This window comes from Xiphophorus couchianus, chromosome 18 (genome assembly GCF_001444195.1).
Source record: "Xiphophorus couchianus chromosome 18, X_couchianus-1.0, whole genome shotgun sequence".
In the NCBI taxonomy this organism is placed as follows: Eukaryota; Metazoa; Chordata; class Actinopteri; order Cyprinodontiformes; family Poeciliidae; genus Xiphophorus; species Xiphophorus couchianus.
The window spans coordinates 1,553,355-1,567,584 of NC_040245.1; the positions used below are offsets into that span (position 1 = coordinate 1,553,355).

The 14,230-nt window shown below is 47.7% G+C and overlaps 1 protein-coding gene across 2 annotated transcripts; it reads right to left on the reverse strand.

The window, feature by feature from the left end:
- Positions 1-416: 416 nt before the first annotated feature.
- abcc5 (ATP-binding cassette, sub-family C (CFTR/MRP), member 5) lies at positions 417-13,707 on the reverse strand. 2 transcript variants are annotated; one of them, XM_028045203.1, is made up of 30 exons: positions 13,591-13,707; positions 13,121-13,274; positions 12,123-12,211; positions 11,632-11,787; positions 11,419-11,563; positions 10,633-10,866; positions 10,375-10,548; positions 9,842-9,989; positions 9,614-9,762; positions 9,426-9,533; positions 8,632-8,795; positions 8,358-8,556; positions 8,214-8,285; positions 8,011-8,135; positions 7,867-7,939; positions 6,770-6,973; positions 6,557-6,694; positions 6,379-6,472; positions 6,133-6,302; positions 5,911-6,057; positions 5,139-5,268; positions 4,775-5,057; positions 4,505-4,691; positions 3,648-3,737; positions 3,365-3,554; positions 3,124-3,283; positions 2,755-2,833; positions 2,169-2,282; positions 1,937-2,101; positions 417-1,855 (listed from the first exon to the last, which is right to left on the reverse strand). In XM_028045203.1, exons 2-30 carry the CDS (start codon positions 13,208-13,210, stop codon positions 1,754-1,756), a joined length of 4,179 nt encoding a protein of 1,392 aa, XP_027901004.1. In that variant the 5' UTR covers positions 13,211-13,274; positions 13,591-13,707; the 3' UTR covers positions 417-1,753. The 2 variants fall into 2 exon arrangements, with proteins under 2 accessions (XP_027901004.1, XP_027901005.1); XM_028045204.1 differs by lacking the exons at positions 13,121-13,274; positions 13,591-13,707 and adding an exon at positions 12,313-12,555 and having other exon boundaries at positions 1,754-1,855.
- Between the last annotated feature and the right edge of the window lie 523 nt (positions 13,708-14,230).

Below are 14,230 nucleotides of genomic sequence, written 5' to 3' on the forward strand. Positions count from 1 at the left end.
AAAGAAAAAAACAAATCTGAAAATAAAAAAGATTTGACACTGAAAAATGTTTTTGAAACGGAAAAAAGTTTTAAACTGAAAAATAAGATTTAAAATTTAAAAAATTTTGAAAGAAAAACAAAATAACACTAGAAATATTAAATTTAAAAAAATTTTGGAAAAAGTTTTTTAATTTCAAATCTACTAAAATATTTGCACTGGAAAGTAGACAGAACATATCAGACAAAGTGTTTTTACAGTGTATCTTAAGTTTTTAATTCTGTTGTTTTGCTTTTCACTCATTGTTGCTGTGTAAAAAATTAATTTAACAGATTTATTAACAGACATTTGAAGGCTCTGATCTGGTTTTGCGTTTGGACTTGTTGGCCACCGTACCGGCAGGTTTTACCCCCAAATGAAGGCGCGGGTCGGGAGGAGTGTGTTAAAATGCTTTTACTGGTTTTGTTCATCGTGCTCTTAGAAAAATACAGACACCAACACAGAGACACTTTGACAAAGGCTGATCTATCACAAGAAGATTCAGAATGAAAACGTCCCATCACTCTGCGGTGATCCGAGGCGGTGACGTACTCATGACGTCACAGCAGAAGCAGCGGGTCCTCGTTCCGCTTCTCAACACGTAGCGGCTCATTTACAGTGACAGTACAGGTGGAGACTGTGTGCGTGCTGCCCCTGCAGGCACACAGCAGAAACTGCATCATCACGGCAGATTCCTGTGCAGTAACAGTGTTTTTCCTGCAGGGGGCAGCAATGCCTCCGTCTGAAAGGCCAAAAGTCTTTAAAGGCAAAGAGGTTCTGCTGCTCAGACGTTTAAATGATTAATGACAGCTCTCTACATTCCACATTAAAGCGCATCAGGCTGATTATAACGGATCTGACACGGAGAACAAACTATTATGTCATCATTTGCTACAGATGGAGACGCAGAAGCGTCTCTGCTATTCTCCGACGACAGTAAAACTAAGACGATTGAATTAACACCTTCACATTGGCAGATGTTTCAGACCAGGAGTCTGCAACCGTCAGTCCAGCTAAATAAATAAAACTCTGCAAATGTTACATCTTTAGTGGAAACAGAACAAAAATGTTTAAATAAATAGCTACTGTAGGAAAATTGTGGTGATTCTTAAGGAAGCAACATTTTATGTTTTAAAACAAAAGGAAAAGAACAAAACATTTAATAAAAGAAAAACAGGGTTGATTAATTTTATTCCAGGGGATGTTGATTTTACGACAGAATATTAGCACCATGTTTTAAACATTTAAAAAAATAAAATGATGTAATAATGAGAATAAAGAACAATGTTTCAACCTTATTCTTGTAATGTTACAAATTTATTGTCAAAATATTGACTTTATTCTCATAATTTTGTTCTCTCTTAAAAGTGTATTCTCAGTTTTATTCATTTTTTGCATGGCCCAGTTTTCTGTCATGCGACATAAACCAAAACAGCACTTAGTTTTCAACGTAATGGTGAGAAAAAATAATAAATATTCCTGATATTTGTGTGAATTTATTCCATATAAAAAATAAACCCAATAAATTCATAAAATCTGTCTCCGGAGCCACAGGTTGCAAACCCCTGACCTGTACAGACAAGAAACCACAGGCTTTGACCTTTGACCCCACCCACCTCCGCATGCAGCCAGTCACACGGTGCCGCCTCATCAGAGCGTCAAAACGAGTTCAACATAAATAAATAAATAAAACCGAGCAGCACCGAGGTGTCTGAGAGCAGCTTCCTCCTCATCCTCATCCTCGGACGGACACTTTGCTCTCTGCGGCCGCCAGCATCGAACACAGACGAGAGTTCTCATTGGCCAGCAGCCGCGCCGGCTCATCGAACTCTGCCACCTGAGCCAATCAGAGACAAGCAGGCGTGTCACAGCAGGGTCTCCAGAGCAGCAGGTGTTCTGCGTCCCGATTGGCTCCTACCTGTCCCCGGGTCAGCACCATGATGCGGTCGGATGACAGGACGGTGTGGAGCCGGTGGGCGATGGTCAGCGTGGTGCAGTCCTGGAACGAGCTCCGGATCGTCTCCTGGATCAGGAAGTCCGTCTCCGCGTCCATGGCGGCCGTGGCCTCGTCCAGAACCAACACCTGGACCAGAACCGGCCAATCAGAGGGCAGCACACAAGCAGGGAGTGGGACAATGGTTCCGTCTCACCTTGCACTGCCTCAGCAGAACTCTGGCCACACACAGCAGCTGCCTCTCCCCCACCGAGAAGTTCTCTCCGTTCTCCACCACCTCCGACTCCAACCGCTGAGGAAGCTGAGACACCTGAGGGGAGACGGGAGGGGAAACAGATTAATGTTCAGGATTATTTCTAACTGGTTTAGTCATTTTGAGTAACAGAATTGATTTAATTTTCACCCTGGATCCAGAATCCCCCCAAAATTTACCATGGCGTTCCCCCAGGTTCTGTTCTCGGCCATTTAAAGTTTTCTGAATCAGAAATGTTGTTGTTTTCTTAAAGGGGCAGTATTATGTATCTTCCAGGCACATTGTGCTATTTCATAGCACAATCAAGTAACTGTGTTACCTTCAGTTGTTATAAAAAATTAAATATGACTTTTACCTAAATTTTACTTCCCGATTTAGCGCCTTGAAATAATAAAAGGTTTTGTGAAACAGTGAACCATGAGTAGCGGGAAGGTTTTGTATCATCATTCTTCTCTCTCAGAAACAGAAACTCTTCAGGGCATGTAAACTCTTGCCCCGCTCCGGTGCGGTCCGGTGAGGATCCACTCACCGACTCCTTCATGTGACTCCTCTCCAGAGCGTCCCAGATCTTCTCCTCGCTGTACTGGTTGAACGGATCCAGGTTGGACCTGCAGGAACAGAAATTCTGTTCTGATCTGAGCAGCAGAAGGTTTTCACACCCCTTTACGTTCCCACACAGTTTGACATGTTAAAGGTTTTACTCTAGATCAGACTGATGTACAGTTTGCTTTAGGAAAACCTTCTTACTGACATGATTCATGTTAATCCGGTACATCTATGTGTACCGGATCAGCCCGGTACACACAGACGTACCAGACTGATCCAAATCCCTCAACCAGGATAACAGAAGAGCGACTGACAAAGAGACATCCGAGAAAAACAAGACAGGAAGTTCTACCTGACCGTCCCGCTGAACAGAACCGGGTCCTGCGGGATGATGGACAGTTTGCTGCGCAGATCGGCCAATCCGATGTCGCTGATGTCGATGCCGTCGATCAGGATGGAGCCTCCGGAGCGCTCCACCAGCCGGAACAAGGCAACACCCAGAGACGACTTCCCTGCAGGACCAAACCCTTGATCTCAAAACATGACCTCTGGGTGCAGTTCCTCTGTCTCACCGTCCCAAACACCCTGCCTACCTGATCCAGTTCTGCCGACGATGCCGACCTTCTCCTTTGGTCTAATGGAGCATGAGATCTTGTTCAGAACCAGAGGGAGGTTCTCCTGGTACCGCATCTCCACATCCCGGAACACCAGCTCCCCCTGCTGGGGCCAGTCAGGCGGAGGAGCCCGACCTTTAACCCGGGCTGGAGCCTCCTGGGACAGAGACTGAAGCAAACAGAAATCAGCCTAACATCTGGGTTCATCAGAGACACTAGGAACACCAGTGTTCCCAGTTAGTGAGGAAACAGCTCCCAGTACCTGGATGTAGTGATAGATTCTCTCCACGGAGGTGAAGCGAGCTTCGGTCTCTGAGGCGAGTCGCACCGTGAACTGGAACAGTCCTGTTAACTGGCAGAGACACAGGTGCTCCTTCAGGATCCGAAACAACCCCAACAGTCCAGCAGACACATCCCCAAACTCTGGTCCAGACCCAAACAACGGCAAAGAAAACATCTCCTGGTGCCGAACCACAGACAAACGAGTTCAACAAGAGAAGAAGAACTCAATGAACCTGACAACCTTCGTCTGGACAAACTGCTGAGGAGCCCGAAGACCTGATAGATCAGGAGGTCCACTCATACCATTACAGTACGAGTGGACACTATATGGGGTTAAATTATCTTTCTTTTTGTAAACAAAGAAGCTCCGCCATGTTGCTACTACACTCTCTTATCACGTTATCCAGTGAAATGTCCACTGTTGATGGCACACGCTTGGTTCCCCAAACTGGTGAAAACGGCTGTCAACTTTCAAACTACTGAAGTTCAAAGGCACCTGAACTGAACCAGTTCAAGAAAGTGGAAACACACTAATAGAAGATCCTGGCTGACGGACTGAGTAGAACCTGTTTTCTAGAGCATTGGATCATAGTCTCAGTCCTCAAGTACACTGTCCTGTCCTGCATGTTTCAGATGTGTCAAGCAACCACCTGAATCAGATGGTCCAGGGGTTGGGGAACATTGTACTAGAAAAAGACACCCGACAGAATGGTTCTGACACTTGTTCCTTCAAAGAGATTTTTCAGACAGGAAAAACACAGATCTTACTGAATATGATGTTCGATTGCTGTTTGGTCAGAACAGGTTTACGGGACAGAACTTAAAGGTTTCAGTTACCTGGACAGCATAGGAGATGGCAAGTCCGGCATAGGCGGGGGGGATCTGACCGTGCATCAGAACCATCATCAAGGCCGTCATGCTGATCAGAGACACGCTGATGATATCCAGACGAACCGCCAGCCAGCGCATGGCGCAGCTGAACAGGTAGAAGGGAGACTGGTTCTGGTCTAGTAAAAACTGGTACCTTAATAAACCAGAACACAGTAATCAGATCCTGACCGCACGAGCTCTGGATGTCGGGGCAGTGGTTCTGGTTCTGACCCTGACCTGCGGAGGAAGTCCTGGCCACGGTCGTAGGCCTGCAGAGTCGTCAAGCCCTGGATGCTGGACGTGATGTGGGACATGAAAGGGGACATCGTCACATTGTCCAGACGTTTCAGCTCCCGGATGAAGACTTTAGAGACGCTGTGGAGAGCAGCAAAGCCCAAGACCTGAGGTCCAACAGCCACTAGGAACCATGGGAAAACATAGCTGATGACACCCAGACAGAAGAAGACCAGGATCACGTTCTGGATAAACATTTCTGCCTGGAAGGGCAGCCGGGTGTCAACTGGAACGAGGCAGAGACAAAACCGAGTCAAGCAAAGACCAGAACCCCAGAAAATGCTCCAGTCCTGCTAACCTACTGTACCTTCATCCATGTCCTTGGAGAAGCGATTGAGGATCCATCCTGTAGGAGTCATGTCAAAGAACTTCATGGGGCAGCGCAGGATTTTGTGGAAAAGTTGGTCATGCAGTTTAGAGGAAGCTCTCAAAGTTCCCTAGAAAGACACAACCAGGGTGTTACCGCTGAGAGAAAGGGTACCTGCAGTCTGTTGGGCTTCATGTGGTGTAAAGGACCCTGAGACCAAACAGACTTCCTGAAAGACACCATGTTGCTCCTCACGTTGTTGTACCCCGACACTGAGGAATGCTAAAGATCCGGCCTGTCAAGTCTCACTGGGGGAACCGTGTTTCACTCTGACCTAAAATGGTCTTTAAAGGGTCTAATTCCTTCACACCAGTGGTGAGCACTGCTAACAACAGCTAACAACGGCTAACAACGGCTAGCAACTTGAAGAATTCTTACCAAAACTTTAACACAATTATCAAACTTTGTTCAACTGAAGTAAATTAGAAACTTTAGCCTTAATGTGGAAAAAATTATTAATGGCAAGCTAAGTGCGCTAAACATTTACAAAGTTAGCAAAAACATTAAAGTGCTAATCAAAGAAGTAGCTCCGGTAGTTTACCGGCCGAAACGGGAGACTTAAAAGGGACACCTCTTCTTAGCTTCCACTCCACCTACGAAAAAGTCTCTGGTGATGTTCAGACACCTGGACTGCTCCCTGCCTAAAGCCGACCCACTGAACCCTCTGGGACCTTTAACTGGACCGGACCGGACCAGGAGTCTGGGCTCTGACCTTGACGAAGGCGATTCCTCGGATGAGTTTGAAGATCAGCATGACCCCCATGGAAGAGGCATAAATGATGGCGTACTGTTGCATCTTGGGATTGTCCTTCATGCTGACGCTCATTGCTGAGCTGTTGCCCACGGTGACCGTGGTGTTCTAGAAACCAGGAGAGGGGAGTCAGAGGAAGAGGCGACGATAGTGATGTGAGGAGGAGGAAGTCAGGCGACTCACCCCGCTGCCCTGGTTGATCCAGTAGCTCAGCCACCAGTGACAGAAAGCCGCACTTCCCACATTGAGAACAAACAGAACCAGGATCAGCAGGCAGGGGGCGGAGCCTCCGCAAGCCGCCATGTAGACCCGGAACACGGGCCAGGGCACGGCCCCGTACTGCTGCTCCTCACCTTGGAGAACAGCAGAACGTGGTCAGAACAGAACAGACCGGGTTAGGGCTAGACGAGTCGGTAATAAAGTCAGTACCGTTGTCTTTGACAACCGATGAACTCTTCTTCACGGATCCTGGTTTGGTGTCGGCCGGTTTCCTCTGAGAGCTGCCCTGTTTCCTGCTGGGGACCTGAAACATGGAAAGGGTGATTCAGACAGATGGACTCAGGACAGACGGACTCAGACAAATGGACTCAGACAGATTGGTACCTACGATGGGCGGGTCCCCCAGCTGGAAGTGATTGAACATGGCTGCATAGTCTCCATTCAGCTTCATCAAGTCGTCATGGTTACCCTGCTCCACTATGCTCCCCTCCCTCATCAGAATGATGTCATCACAATCCACCATGTACTGCGGACACACAGATATCTCCATGGTAACCCTATGCAGCAGACGGACATCTGTCAGAGTCTGGAGGAAGGCTACCTGCAGCTGGTGGGTGACGAAGATGACGGTCTTGTTGTGAAGCTGCTTCTTGATGGCGTTGCGGAAGATGTGATTGGCCACGTGGGCGTCCAGAGCGCTCAGAGGGTCATCCAGGATGTAAACGTCCCGGTCGCTGTACAGCGCGCGGGCCAAGCTGATCCGCTGCCGCTGGCCGCCACTCAAGTTGGCGCCGCGCTCTCCGATCTGATTGGACAAATACGTTTGAGGTGAGTGACAAGATTAATGTTGCTGTTTGGGTTAGAGGGATTAGAAGTGACCAATGATTTTACAACATGGTTCAAATATGAGGCAGATCTAAATTCAGCTGTGTCCAGATCTGTTTCTAAGACCAAATTAGGAACGACCAGCACTTGCCTTTGGTTCCTAACCTGATGAAAAATCAACCAAAGGACTGATTTCAGTTTAGTATGAACTCAACCAATACAAACCATTGGCAGGTTTAGTCTTCGAAGGAACAAGGAAGTAGAAAAACAGGACTGAGGTACCGGCTATCGTGTCACAGTGAGCTCTGGAGCTGGTCGTTCATGGAGTGAATATGATACGAGCTCTAACTGGGTCCAGTTCTGGTTCTAAGACTCGACTGGGAAGGGTCACCATTTGTCTTTGGTTCCTAACCTCAACAACCTTCAATGAAACCAAGTTGTTAGAAACCAGCATTAGCGAGTGTTTGCCCGGGTTAAAGTTTGATTAAAGCAGCTGTGAATGTTCTTGGAGTCTTTCTATAAAAAAAGCCTGAAGAAGTTTTTAACTCAGTTGTCTGCCTCAGCACCTCAATCTGCCATTAGCTTTGTTTCTGTCATGCACATGTTTTAAGTTTCACTCCCTCCACTGGTGGGTCTGTGCCTTACCAAAGGCACCAAATGCTGAAAAGTGCAGACCTCCATCTTGAAGTGGAAGACTCTCTCTGGTCCATGCTAGTTAGCAACCTCTGCTTCCTGTTTACTACAGCCATACTTGGCGTGGGTAGCCTGGTTCATTCATTCCAAACCAGTAAACGGAAACATGACTAATTCGCTTTTTCTTTTTAAAAAGTCCGTTCAAAATTTGCTTGACAGAGAAACAGGAAATGACATCACCTCTGTGAGGTCGGCATTGGGCAGCAGAGCCAGGTCCAGTTTGAGGCAGCAGGCACTGAGGACAGACTGGTACCTGCAGAGACACAGAAACGGTGAGTCTACCTGTGGACCGCCGCGTCCTGAGTCCAGGTGTCTCCGCCTCACCTGTCCTCCTGGTATTCCTGTCCAAACAGGATGTTGTCTCTCAGCGTGGCGTTCAGGATCCAGGCCTGCTGAGCGACATAGGCCATCCTCCCCCGGACCGCCACGCTGCCCTCCAGCACCATCATCTGCCAACATACCAACCAGTCAACAGCAGTTCCCACCAGCTGTCTGCTGGGAACACTGGGACACACTGGGGACGTCACCTGTCCTAAGATGGCTGAGATCAGAGAGGTCTTCCCACTGCCAACGCAGCCGCAGACACCGAGCAACTGTCCCTGGAGACAGTCAGAGACACAGAGTGTAAAGGACAGGAGGGTTGTCAGAGGCACAGAGTGAGACACACCCACCTGCTGGACGTTCAGGGTAATGCAGTGCAGGGTGCTCTGAGGACGCTGAGAGGGATGGGGGACTGCCAGGAGGGGGGGACAGCTGTCCTCCTCATCCCTATCTTCCTCCTCAGGACTTGAATCTGCGTCTCCTCCCAGCAGGGAGCCGGTCACCTCCTCCTTCTCCTCCCTGTCCTGGAGGACACCTGCATCTCTGCACCTGGACATGAGGACATGTTGGACCTGAACCTGTAGCTAGTACCGAGGCGGTTCTGTCAGGTCCGTCTGGGTTTACTTTTCTCTCTGTCGATGCCGGCCGGCTGCTCGGACACACGGGCTGGCCTGGGCACTCTGCCCTGCACCTTCCCATCCCAAAGAGGCTCCGCACATCTCCACAGCAACCAGAGGGTTGCTAGGCAATGCTCGGACACTGTCAATCTCCGGCAACAAGAAGAGACTCTGAACGCAGACACAGAGCGGTCAAATTAGCTCAATCTGGCACCACAGCTCTGCTCCTCAACAACCTGATCAGTCACTCTGCAGGTAGGTGGCGCTACAACATCATGGGATCCAGTGGAAGCTAACACTGATGTACTATGTCAACATGGTATCTTGTGAAAGCTAATGCATTACATCAACATGGTATTTAGTAGAAGCTAACGCAAATGCACTATATCAACATGTTATCGAGTAGAAGCTAATGCTAGCATTATATCAGCATGGTATTTATCGGAAGCTAATGCTAAAGTGCAGAAGATATTGAACTGCTGTGTAAAAAGTCTTCACCCACTTCAAAATAAGAGCATAAATACAAACATGTAACTGCTTGAAGAATTACTAACAGTCGATAACCAAGACTTTATTCAACAGAAAGTTTACAAAACAGCAAAGTAAATTAGTGCTTTAGAATTTAGGTTGAAGCTAAATATGCTAACTGTTTTCAAAGTTAGCAAAAGCTAAGCTAAAATGTACCACAGCTATTACTAGAAGAACCAATTTTTAGCTTAGGGCTGAGCTAAAAATTAGCTGCGCTATTAGTGGACTAGTGAAAGGTATTTGGCAGGATGTGTCCGATGGTCAGTTCAGTACCTTAAATCTCTCCACGGCCACCGAGGCCTCCGACAGGGACTTGACAGAAATTGGCGTCACTTTAAGGGCAAAGGTCATGGCGTTGAACACCGTGACAACAGTGAAGGCCTGGAAAAGAGGGCGGAGTCAACAGGCTGGTGAAAGGGTGAGTGGAGGTACGTGAGCTGACATATGGCGGTGTTTGGAACCTGAGCGGCTGTGAGGTCGTATCCTAGCAACATATGAGTGGAGAACGTCACAACGCTGGCGATGACGACCACGATGGGAGCCACGCCCACCGTGATGCTCTGGAAATACCCTGTGAGCTCCAGCAGGCGGCGCTCTTCATCTCGGATCCCTGACAGGAAGCACAAACAGGTCACAACCTGCGTTACCGTGGCAACAGGCAGGAGGAAGGCTGTCAGGAGACCTCGTACTTTGGATGTCCCCTGAGAAGGCTTTCACCCAGGCGTACATCTTGATGAACTTGATGTAGCTGAGGATCTCATTCATCTTCTGCACTCGCCCGTCGGTGACGGCCACGCCCTTCCTCCTGAAGTACGCTGTCATCCTGGAGCTGAACATCTGGAAGCAAAAATATGTATTTTACATATAGTCATATTTAAATTATTTACAATATCAATAAAAATGTTTGTGAGTTTTAAATTGCTTATGATTACATTTGTATTTGCCAACATCTAACACTTTGCATGGAGCAGCTGTCAACATATAAGGGATTTTCCATTGGCATCAATAAGTACATTCTATTTAATTCTATTGTTTTTGGGTTATTTCTTTTTTTTCAATGTAAAAATAAATACATGAAAAAACAGTAATATACTGGACACATTAATGTCTCTTTGTTGTTCTTCAGGATCCTTTGCAGACCGACAGATTGAAGCACAAATTATTATGAGTTTGACTTTGAATCAAATTCTGAGTAGTAAAAGATTCCCAGCTCTTTACTGACCATGGTGGGATAGAAGAGGATGAAGACGGAGGATCCCAGCAGCGATGTTGGACCCAGGATGTACAGGTTGTACGCGACACCGAGAACGGCCAACAGGGGGCCACCTGCTAGCAGACTGCCCACTGCCGCTGCGTCAAACATCCGCTGCCCGTCGCTGGAGCACATGTTGATGAGCTGAGTGTGAGGAATAACTGAGGTTAAACCCGTTAGCGGCGCCGCTAGCTTCCTGTGAAGCCACCAAGTGGCCCGGGAACCAACCTGGCCCACAGACTTGTCCCGGACGCTGCGCAGTCGCAGGATCTTCTCAAAGGCCAAGCTGAGCACAGCTCCTCTCAGCCTGCACCCGGTCCGGTAGTTCAGGGCCCAGGTCAGAGCCAGAGACCAGGACCGCATCACCTCCGTGGTCAGGAGCCCCAGAACCAGCAGCAGCCCGTAGGTCAGGTCCGATTCCTCCTGCTGGGTGTAGTCCAGCAGACGCTTCACCACAAACGCCTGGAGAGAGAGCAGAGCAACGGTGAGTCTGAGAGCACAGAACGGGCACGATAAGAAAAACCAGGGGGAGAACCAGAATCTAGGAGGCCAAATGGTGATGGAAGATAGTTACAAGGCCTCAAGACTCTGATAAAACACGGTGAGAAGGTGACAAGAACCAGGTGTGGTAATTAAATACTGGGACAGGTGTGGAAAAAAATAGAAGTAGGTGTGGTGATTGAAAACAGGAAGTAGGTGTGTGTTACTAAAATTGGAAGTAGGCGTGGTGATTAAAAACAGGAAGTAGGCGTGGTGATTAAAAACAGGAAGTAGGCGTGGTGATTAAAAACAGGACGTAGGCGTGGTGATTAAAAACAGGAAGTAGGCGTGGTGATTAAAAACAGGACGTAGGCGTGGTGATTAAAAACAGGAAGTAGGCATGGTGATTAAAAACAGGAAGCAGGTGTGGGTAGGACTGGTTTCGGACTCTATCGGCACAGACCCAGACTGTGGATCTAGTGACCAGCACAGGTAACCGGTAAAGGTGTGTGATGTCAGCTGGTGGAGACTCACCGGGCCGCTGAATCCAGCGAGCTGAGTGACGGTGAGGCAGAGGATGGACAGGAGGAGCCGGGCCCGGCAGAAGGTCCAGACGACCGAACACAGGGAGGCCTCGGTTCCTTTGGACCTCTGCTCCTCCTCCCACAGCGTCCTGAGCCTGGACAGCCACAACAACCACTCACTTGCTGAGCTAACTCACACGGAAAACACCGGAGCGCCACCCACCTCATACTGTTGTCATGGCAACGCTCCTTTGGTGCCACGGGCCAGACGTCCTCCAATAGGAGCTGCCCTTTCCTGCGAGCTTGCAGAGCCACAGGAGTCAGCCAATGAAACGTCATGAAGGAGAAAAAACCCGCACTGTCGACTGGGTGGGCACACCTGAGGAGAGGTGTTTGAAAAATGTCACTAGATTTGTCACAAGTTGCTCTTTTCAAATAGTCACTAGATATGCCAATCACTTAAAAAAAAAAACGTTGCTGCATTTGTTGCTAGTAAGAAAAAAATCATTAGATTTATCATAAGTCACTTTTTTGGAAAAAAAAATTATAAATAAATTGCCAGATTTGTCGCTAGTCGCTGTTTTGAAAAAAAAGAAATGACTAGATTTGTCAGTAATTGCTGCTTGGGGGGGAAAATCTGCTGAAATTGCCTGAAAAGTTGCTAATTATAGTTAGAATTGTTTTGCTGGGGTCAGACATCCTGATGCTCCTCACCTGTCAGCCTTCTGCTCTGTGGCTCCGCCCTCTGCCAGCTCTTCGTCATGGCAACCAGCTGGTCGGTCCTCAGACAAACCCAGGACAACCTGGAAACACACACACACACACACACCCCAACACACGCACACCTGAGCAGCAGGTCAAACAAAGACATGCTCATTTGTGGGTTTTGTGATCAAAACCGGACCTGGTTCTGGTTCTGAGTGTATTTAAGCTGATTAAGGCCCTCTTAAAGATAGAAAAAACAGATTGGACCGAGTTTTGGTTCTGAGTGTGTTTACAAAGCTAACTGTCCTCATAAAGATAGAAAAACCAGACTGGTTCTGGTTCCGATAGTGTTTATGCAACTATCGGTCCTCATAAAGACAAGAAAAGCGGACCGGACCAAGTTCTGGTTCTGATGGACTCAACACAGACAGGAGGAACGTCACATTGGGCTGAGGGATGATCTGAGCATGCTCAGAGGGAGTCAATCGGACTGAGCATGCTCAGAGGGAGTCAATCGGACTGAGCATGCTCAGAGGGAGTCAATCGGACTGAGCATGCTCAGAGGGAGTCAATCGGACTGAGCATGCTCAGAGGGAGTCAATCGGACTGAGGGAGTCAATCGGACTGAGCACGTGCAGAGCTCACATTCCTGCCCCGTGACGATGTCATGCTCTGATGCAGCCAATCCAGAGCCTCGCAGCTTCTCCGCTCCAGCCAATCAGCTCGCGGCTCAGCGCTCAGTGTGACGGAGTGGGCGGGGCTTCTTATATAAACAGACTTCAGCTTTGTTCTGAGCTCCTTGTCCGCAGACTCCTCATCTCAGGCTTTTATTTTGAAAAACTTAACATCACCGATTGAGCCTCTTTCTGCTCATGTTGAAGGGATGAATCTATGTTTCTGGTGAACTTTCTGAAGAATATTCCTTACATTTAAATCTTTTAAAGCATTCAACAGGTCTAAATCTGTCCTCTGCTCTGATTGGACGGTCTGCTGTGATCTGTTCTCACCTGGTTCTGGCTGACCTCTGACCTCGGCGGAGCGTCGCAGGAGTTCTGCGATAGACCCGACTCGCTCCTTCCAAAGTCATGTTGTTTCATCGTCTATCAGACCACATGGAGGCGTGACCTCTGACCCCGGGACGCTGAACAACAGGGGAAAATACTGGAAAACGTGCAAATAAACAAAGAAAAACATCTGATTATTACAGTAAAACTTCATAGAACACAACAGGAACACATTAACATCACTGCGGAGGGATCAGGGGTCAAATTTCTGCTTCAGGTGAACCTCCAGGTGTGTGTCAGGTACTGCAGTACAGCAGCTGGAACACTGTGTACGGATACTACAGAGTACTATGAAGGACTCCTTCAAAATAAAAGCCTGTGATGCTGCGCTGATGACCGGAGCCGTCCGTCCGCGCGCTCGAACCCCACCAGAGATCAAACACCCGACCACCTTCACCTGCGCGGGTTCTCACCTGTCCGTGGGTGCGCGCGTGTCCGTGTCCGCGCGGCACTCTATCCTCTGCAGCTTCGCTCAAATGATGCTGCGGCTCATCATTGAGATCCGGGGCGGGGCATCATGGGAAATGGAGTTACGACGCAAAAGATGCGTCACAACCGGAAGTTAAGGAAAATTACAATTAGCCTTTTATTAAGGTGGTTCAGAGAGAATTTAAGGTAGTGAACAGTTAGAGAACCTCTTCTTCTTCTGCGATGATAAAGTTTGGACAGAAACATTTGAAATAAATTTATCTTCTTCCTGAAGGATCTTGTACAAATAACGCAATGGCGCCCCCTGCTGTCCGAGTCTCTCTGAGGCGACTTCAGCCGGGAAACAAACTGGTTTATTTCTACGAAGGTGTTTTAGGGACATTTTAGACAAAAAAGTAGGAAATTTCCGCCAATAAATCTCAGAAAATTCATAGAAAAAACGCAGAAATTTCAGAGCCTGAAAAGTTGAAGATTTGAAAGAAAAATGTTTTTGAGACTAGTGTCAAAAACATTTTTATAAAAAAGGAAACAAAAAGATTATATATATAAAAAAAACAAATTTCAGTTTGAAAAGTTGGGAATTTAAAAAAAAAAAATTCAGATTAGTCTCAGAAATTTTCTGAA

Coding starts and splice junctions, on each gene's coding strand:
- abcc5 (XM_028045203.1), bottom strand. CDS start 13,210: ATGAAACAACATGACTTTGGAAGGAGCGAGTCGGGTCTATCGCAGAAC. Junction 9,534..9,613: donor ACGACCTCACAGCCGCTCAG/GTTCCAAACACC, acceptor CCTCTTTTCCAG/GCCTTCACTGTTGTCACGGT. Junction 8,136..8,213: donor TCTCAGCCATCTTAGGACAG/GTGACGTCCCCA, acceptor GTATGTTGGCAG/ATGATGGTGCTGGAGGGCAG.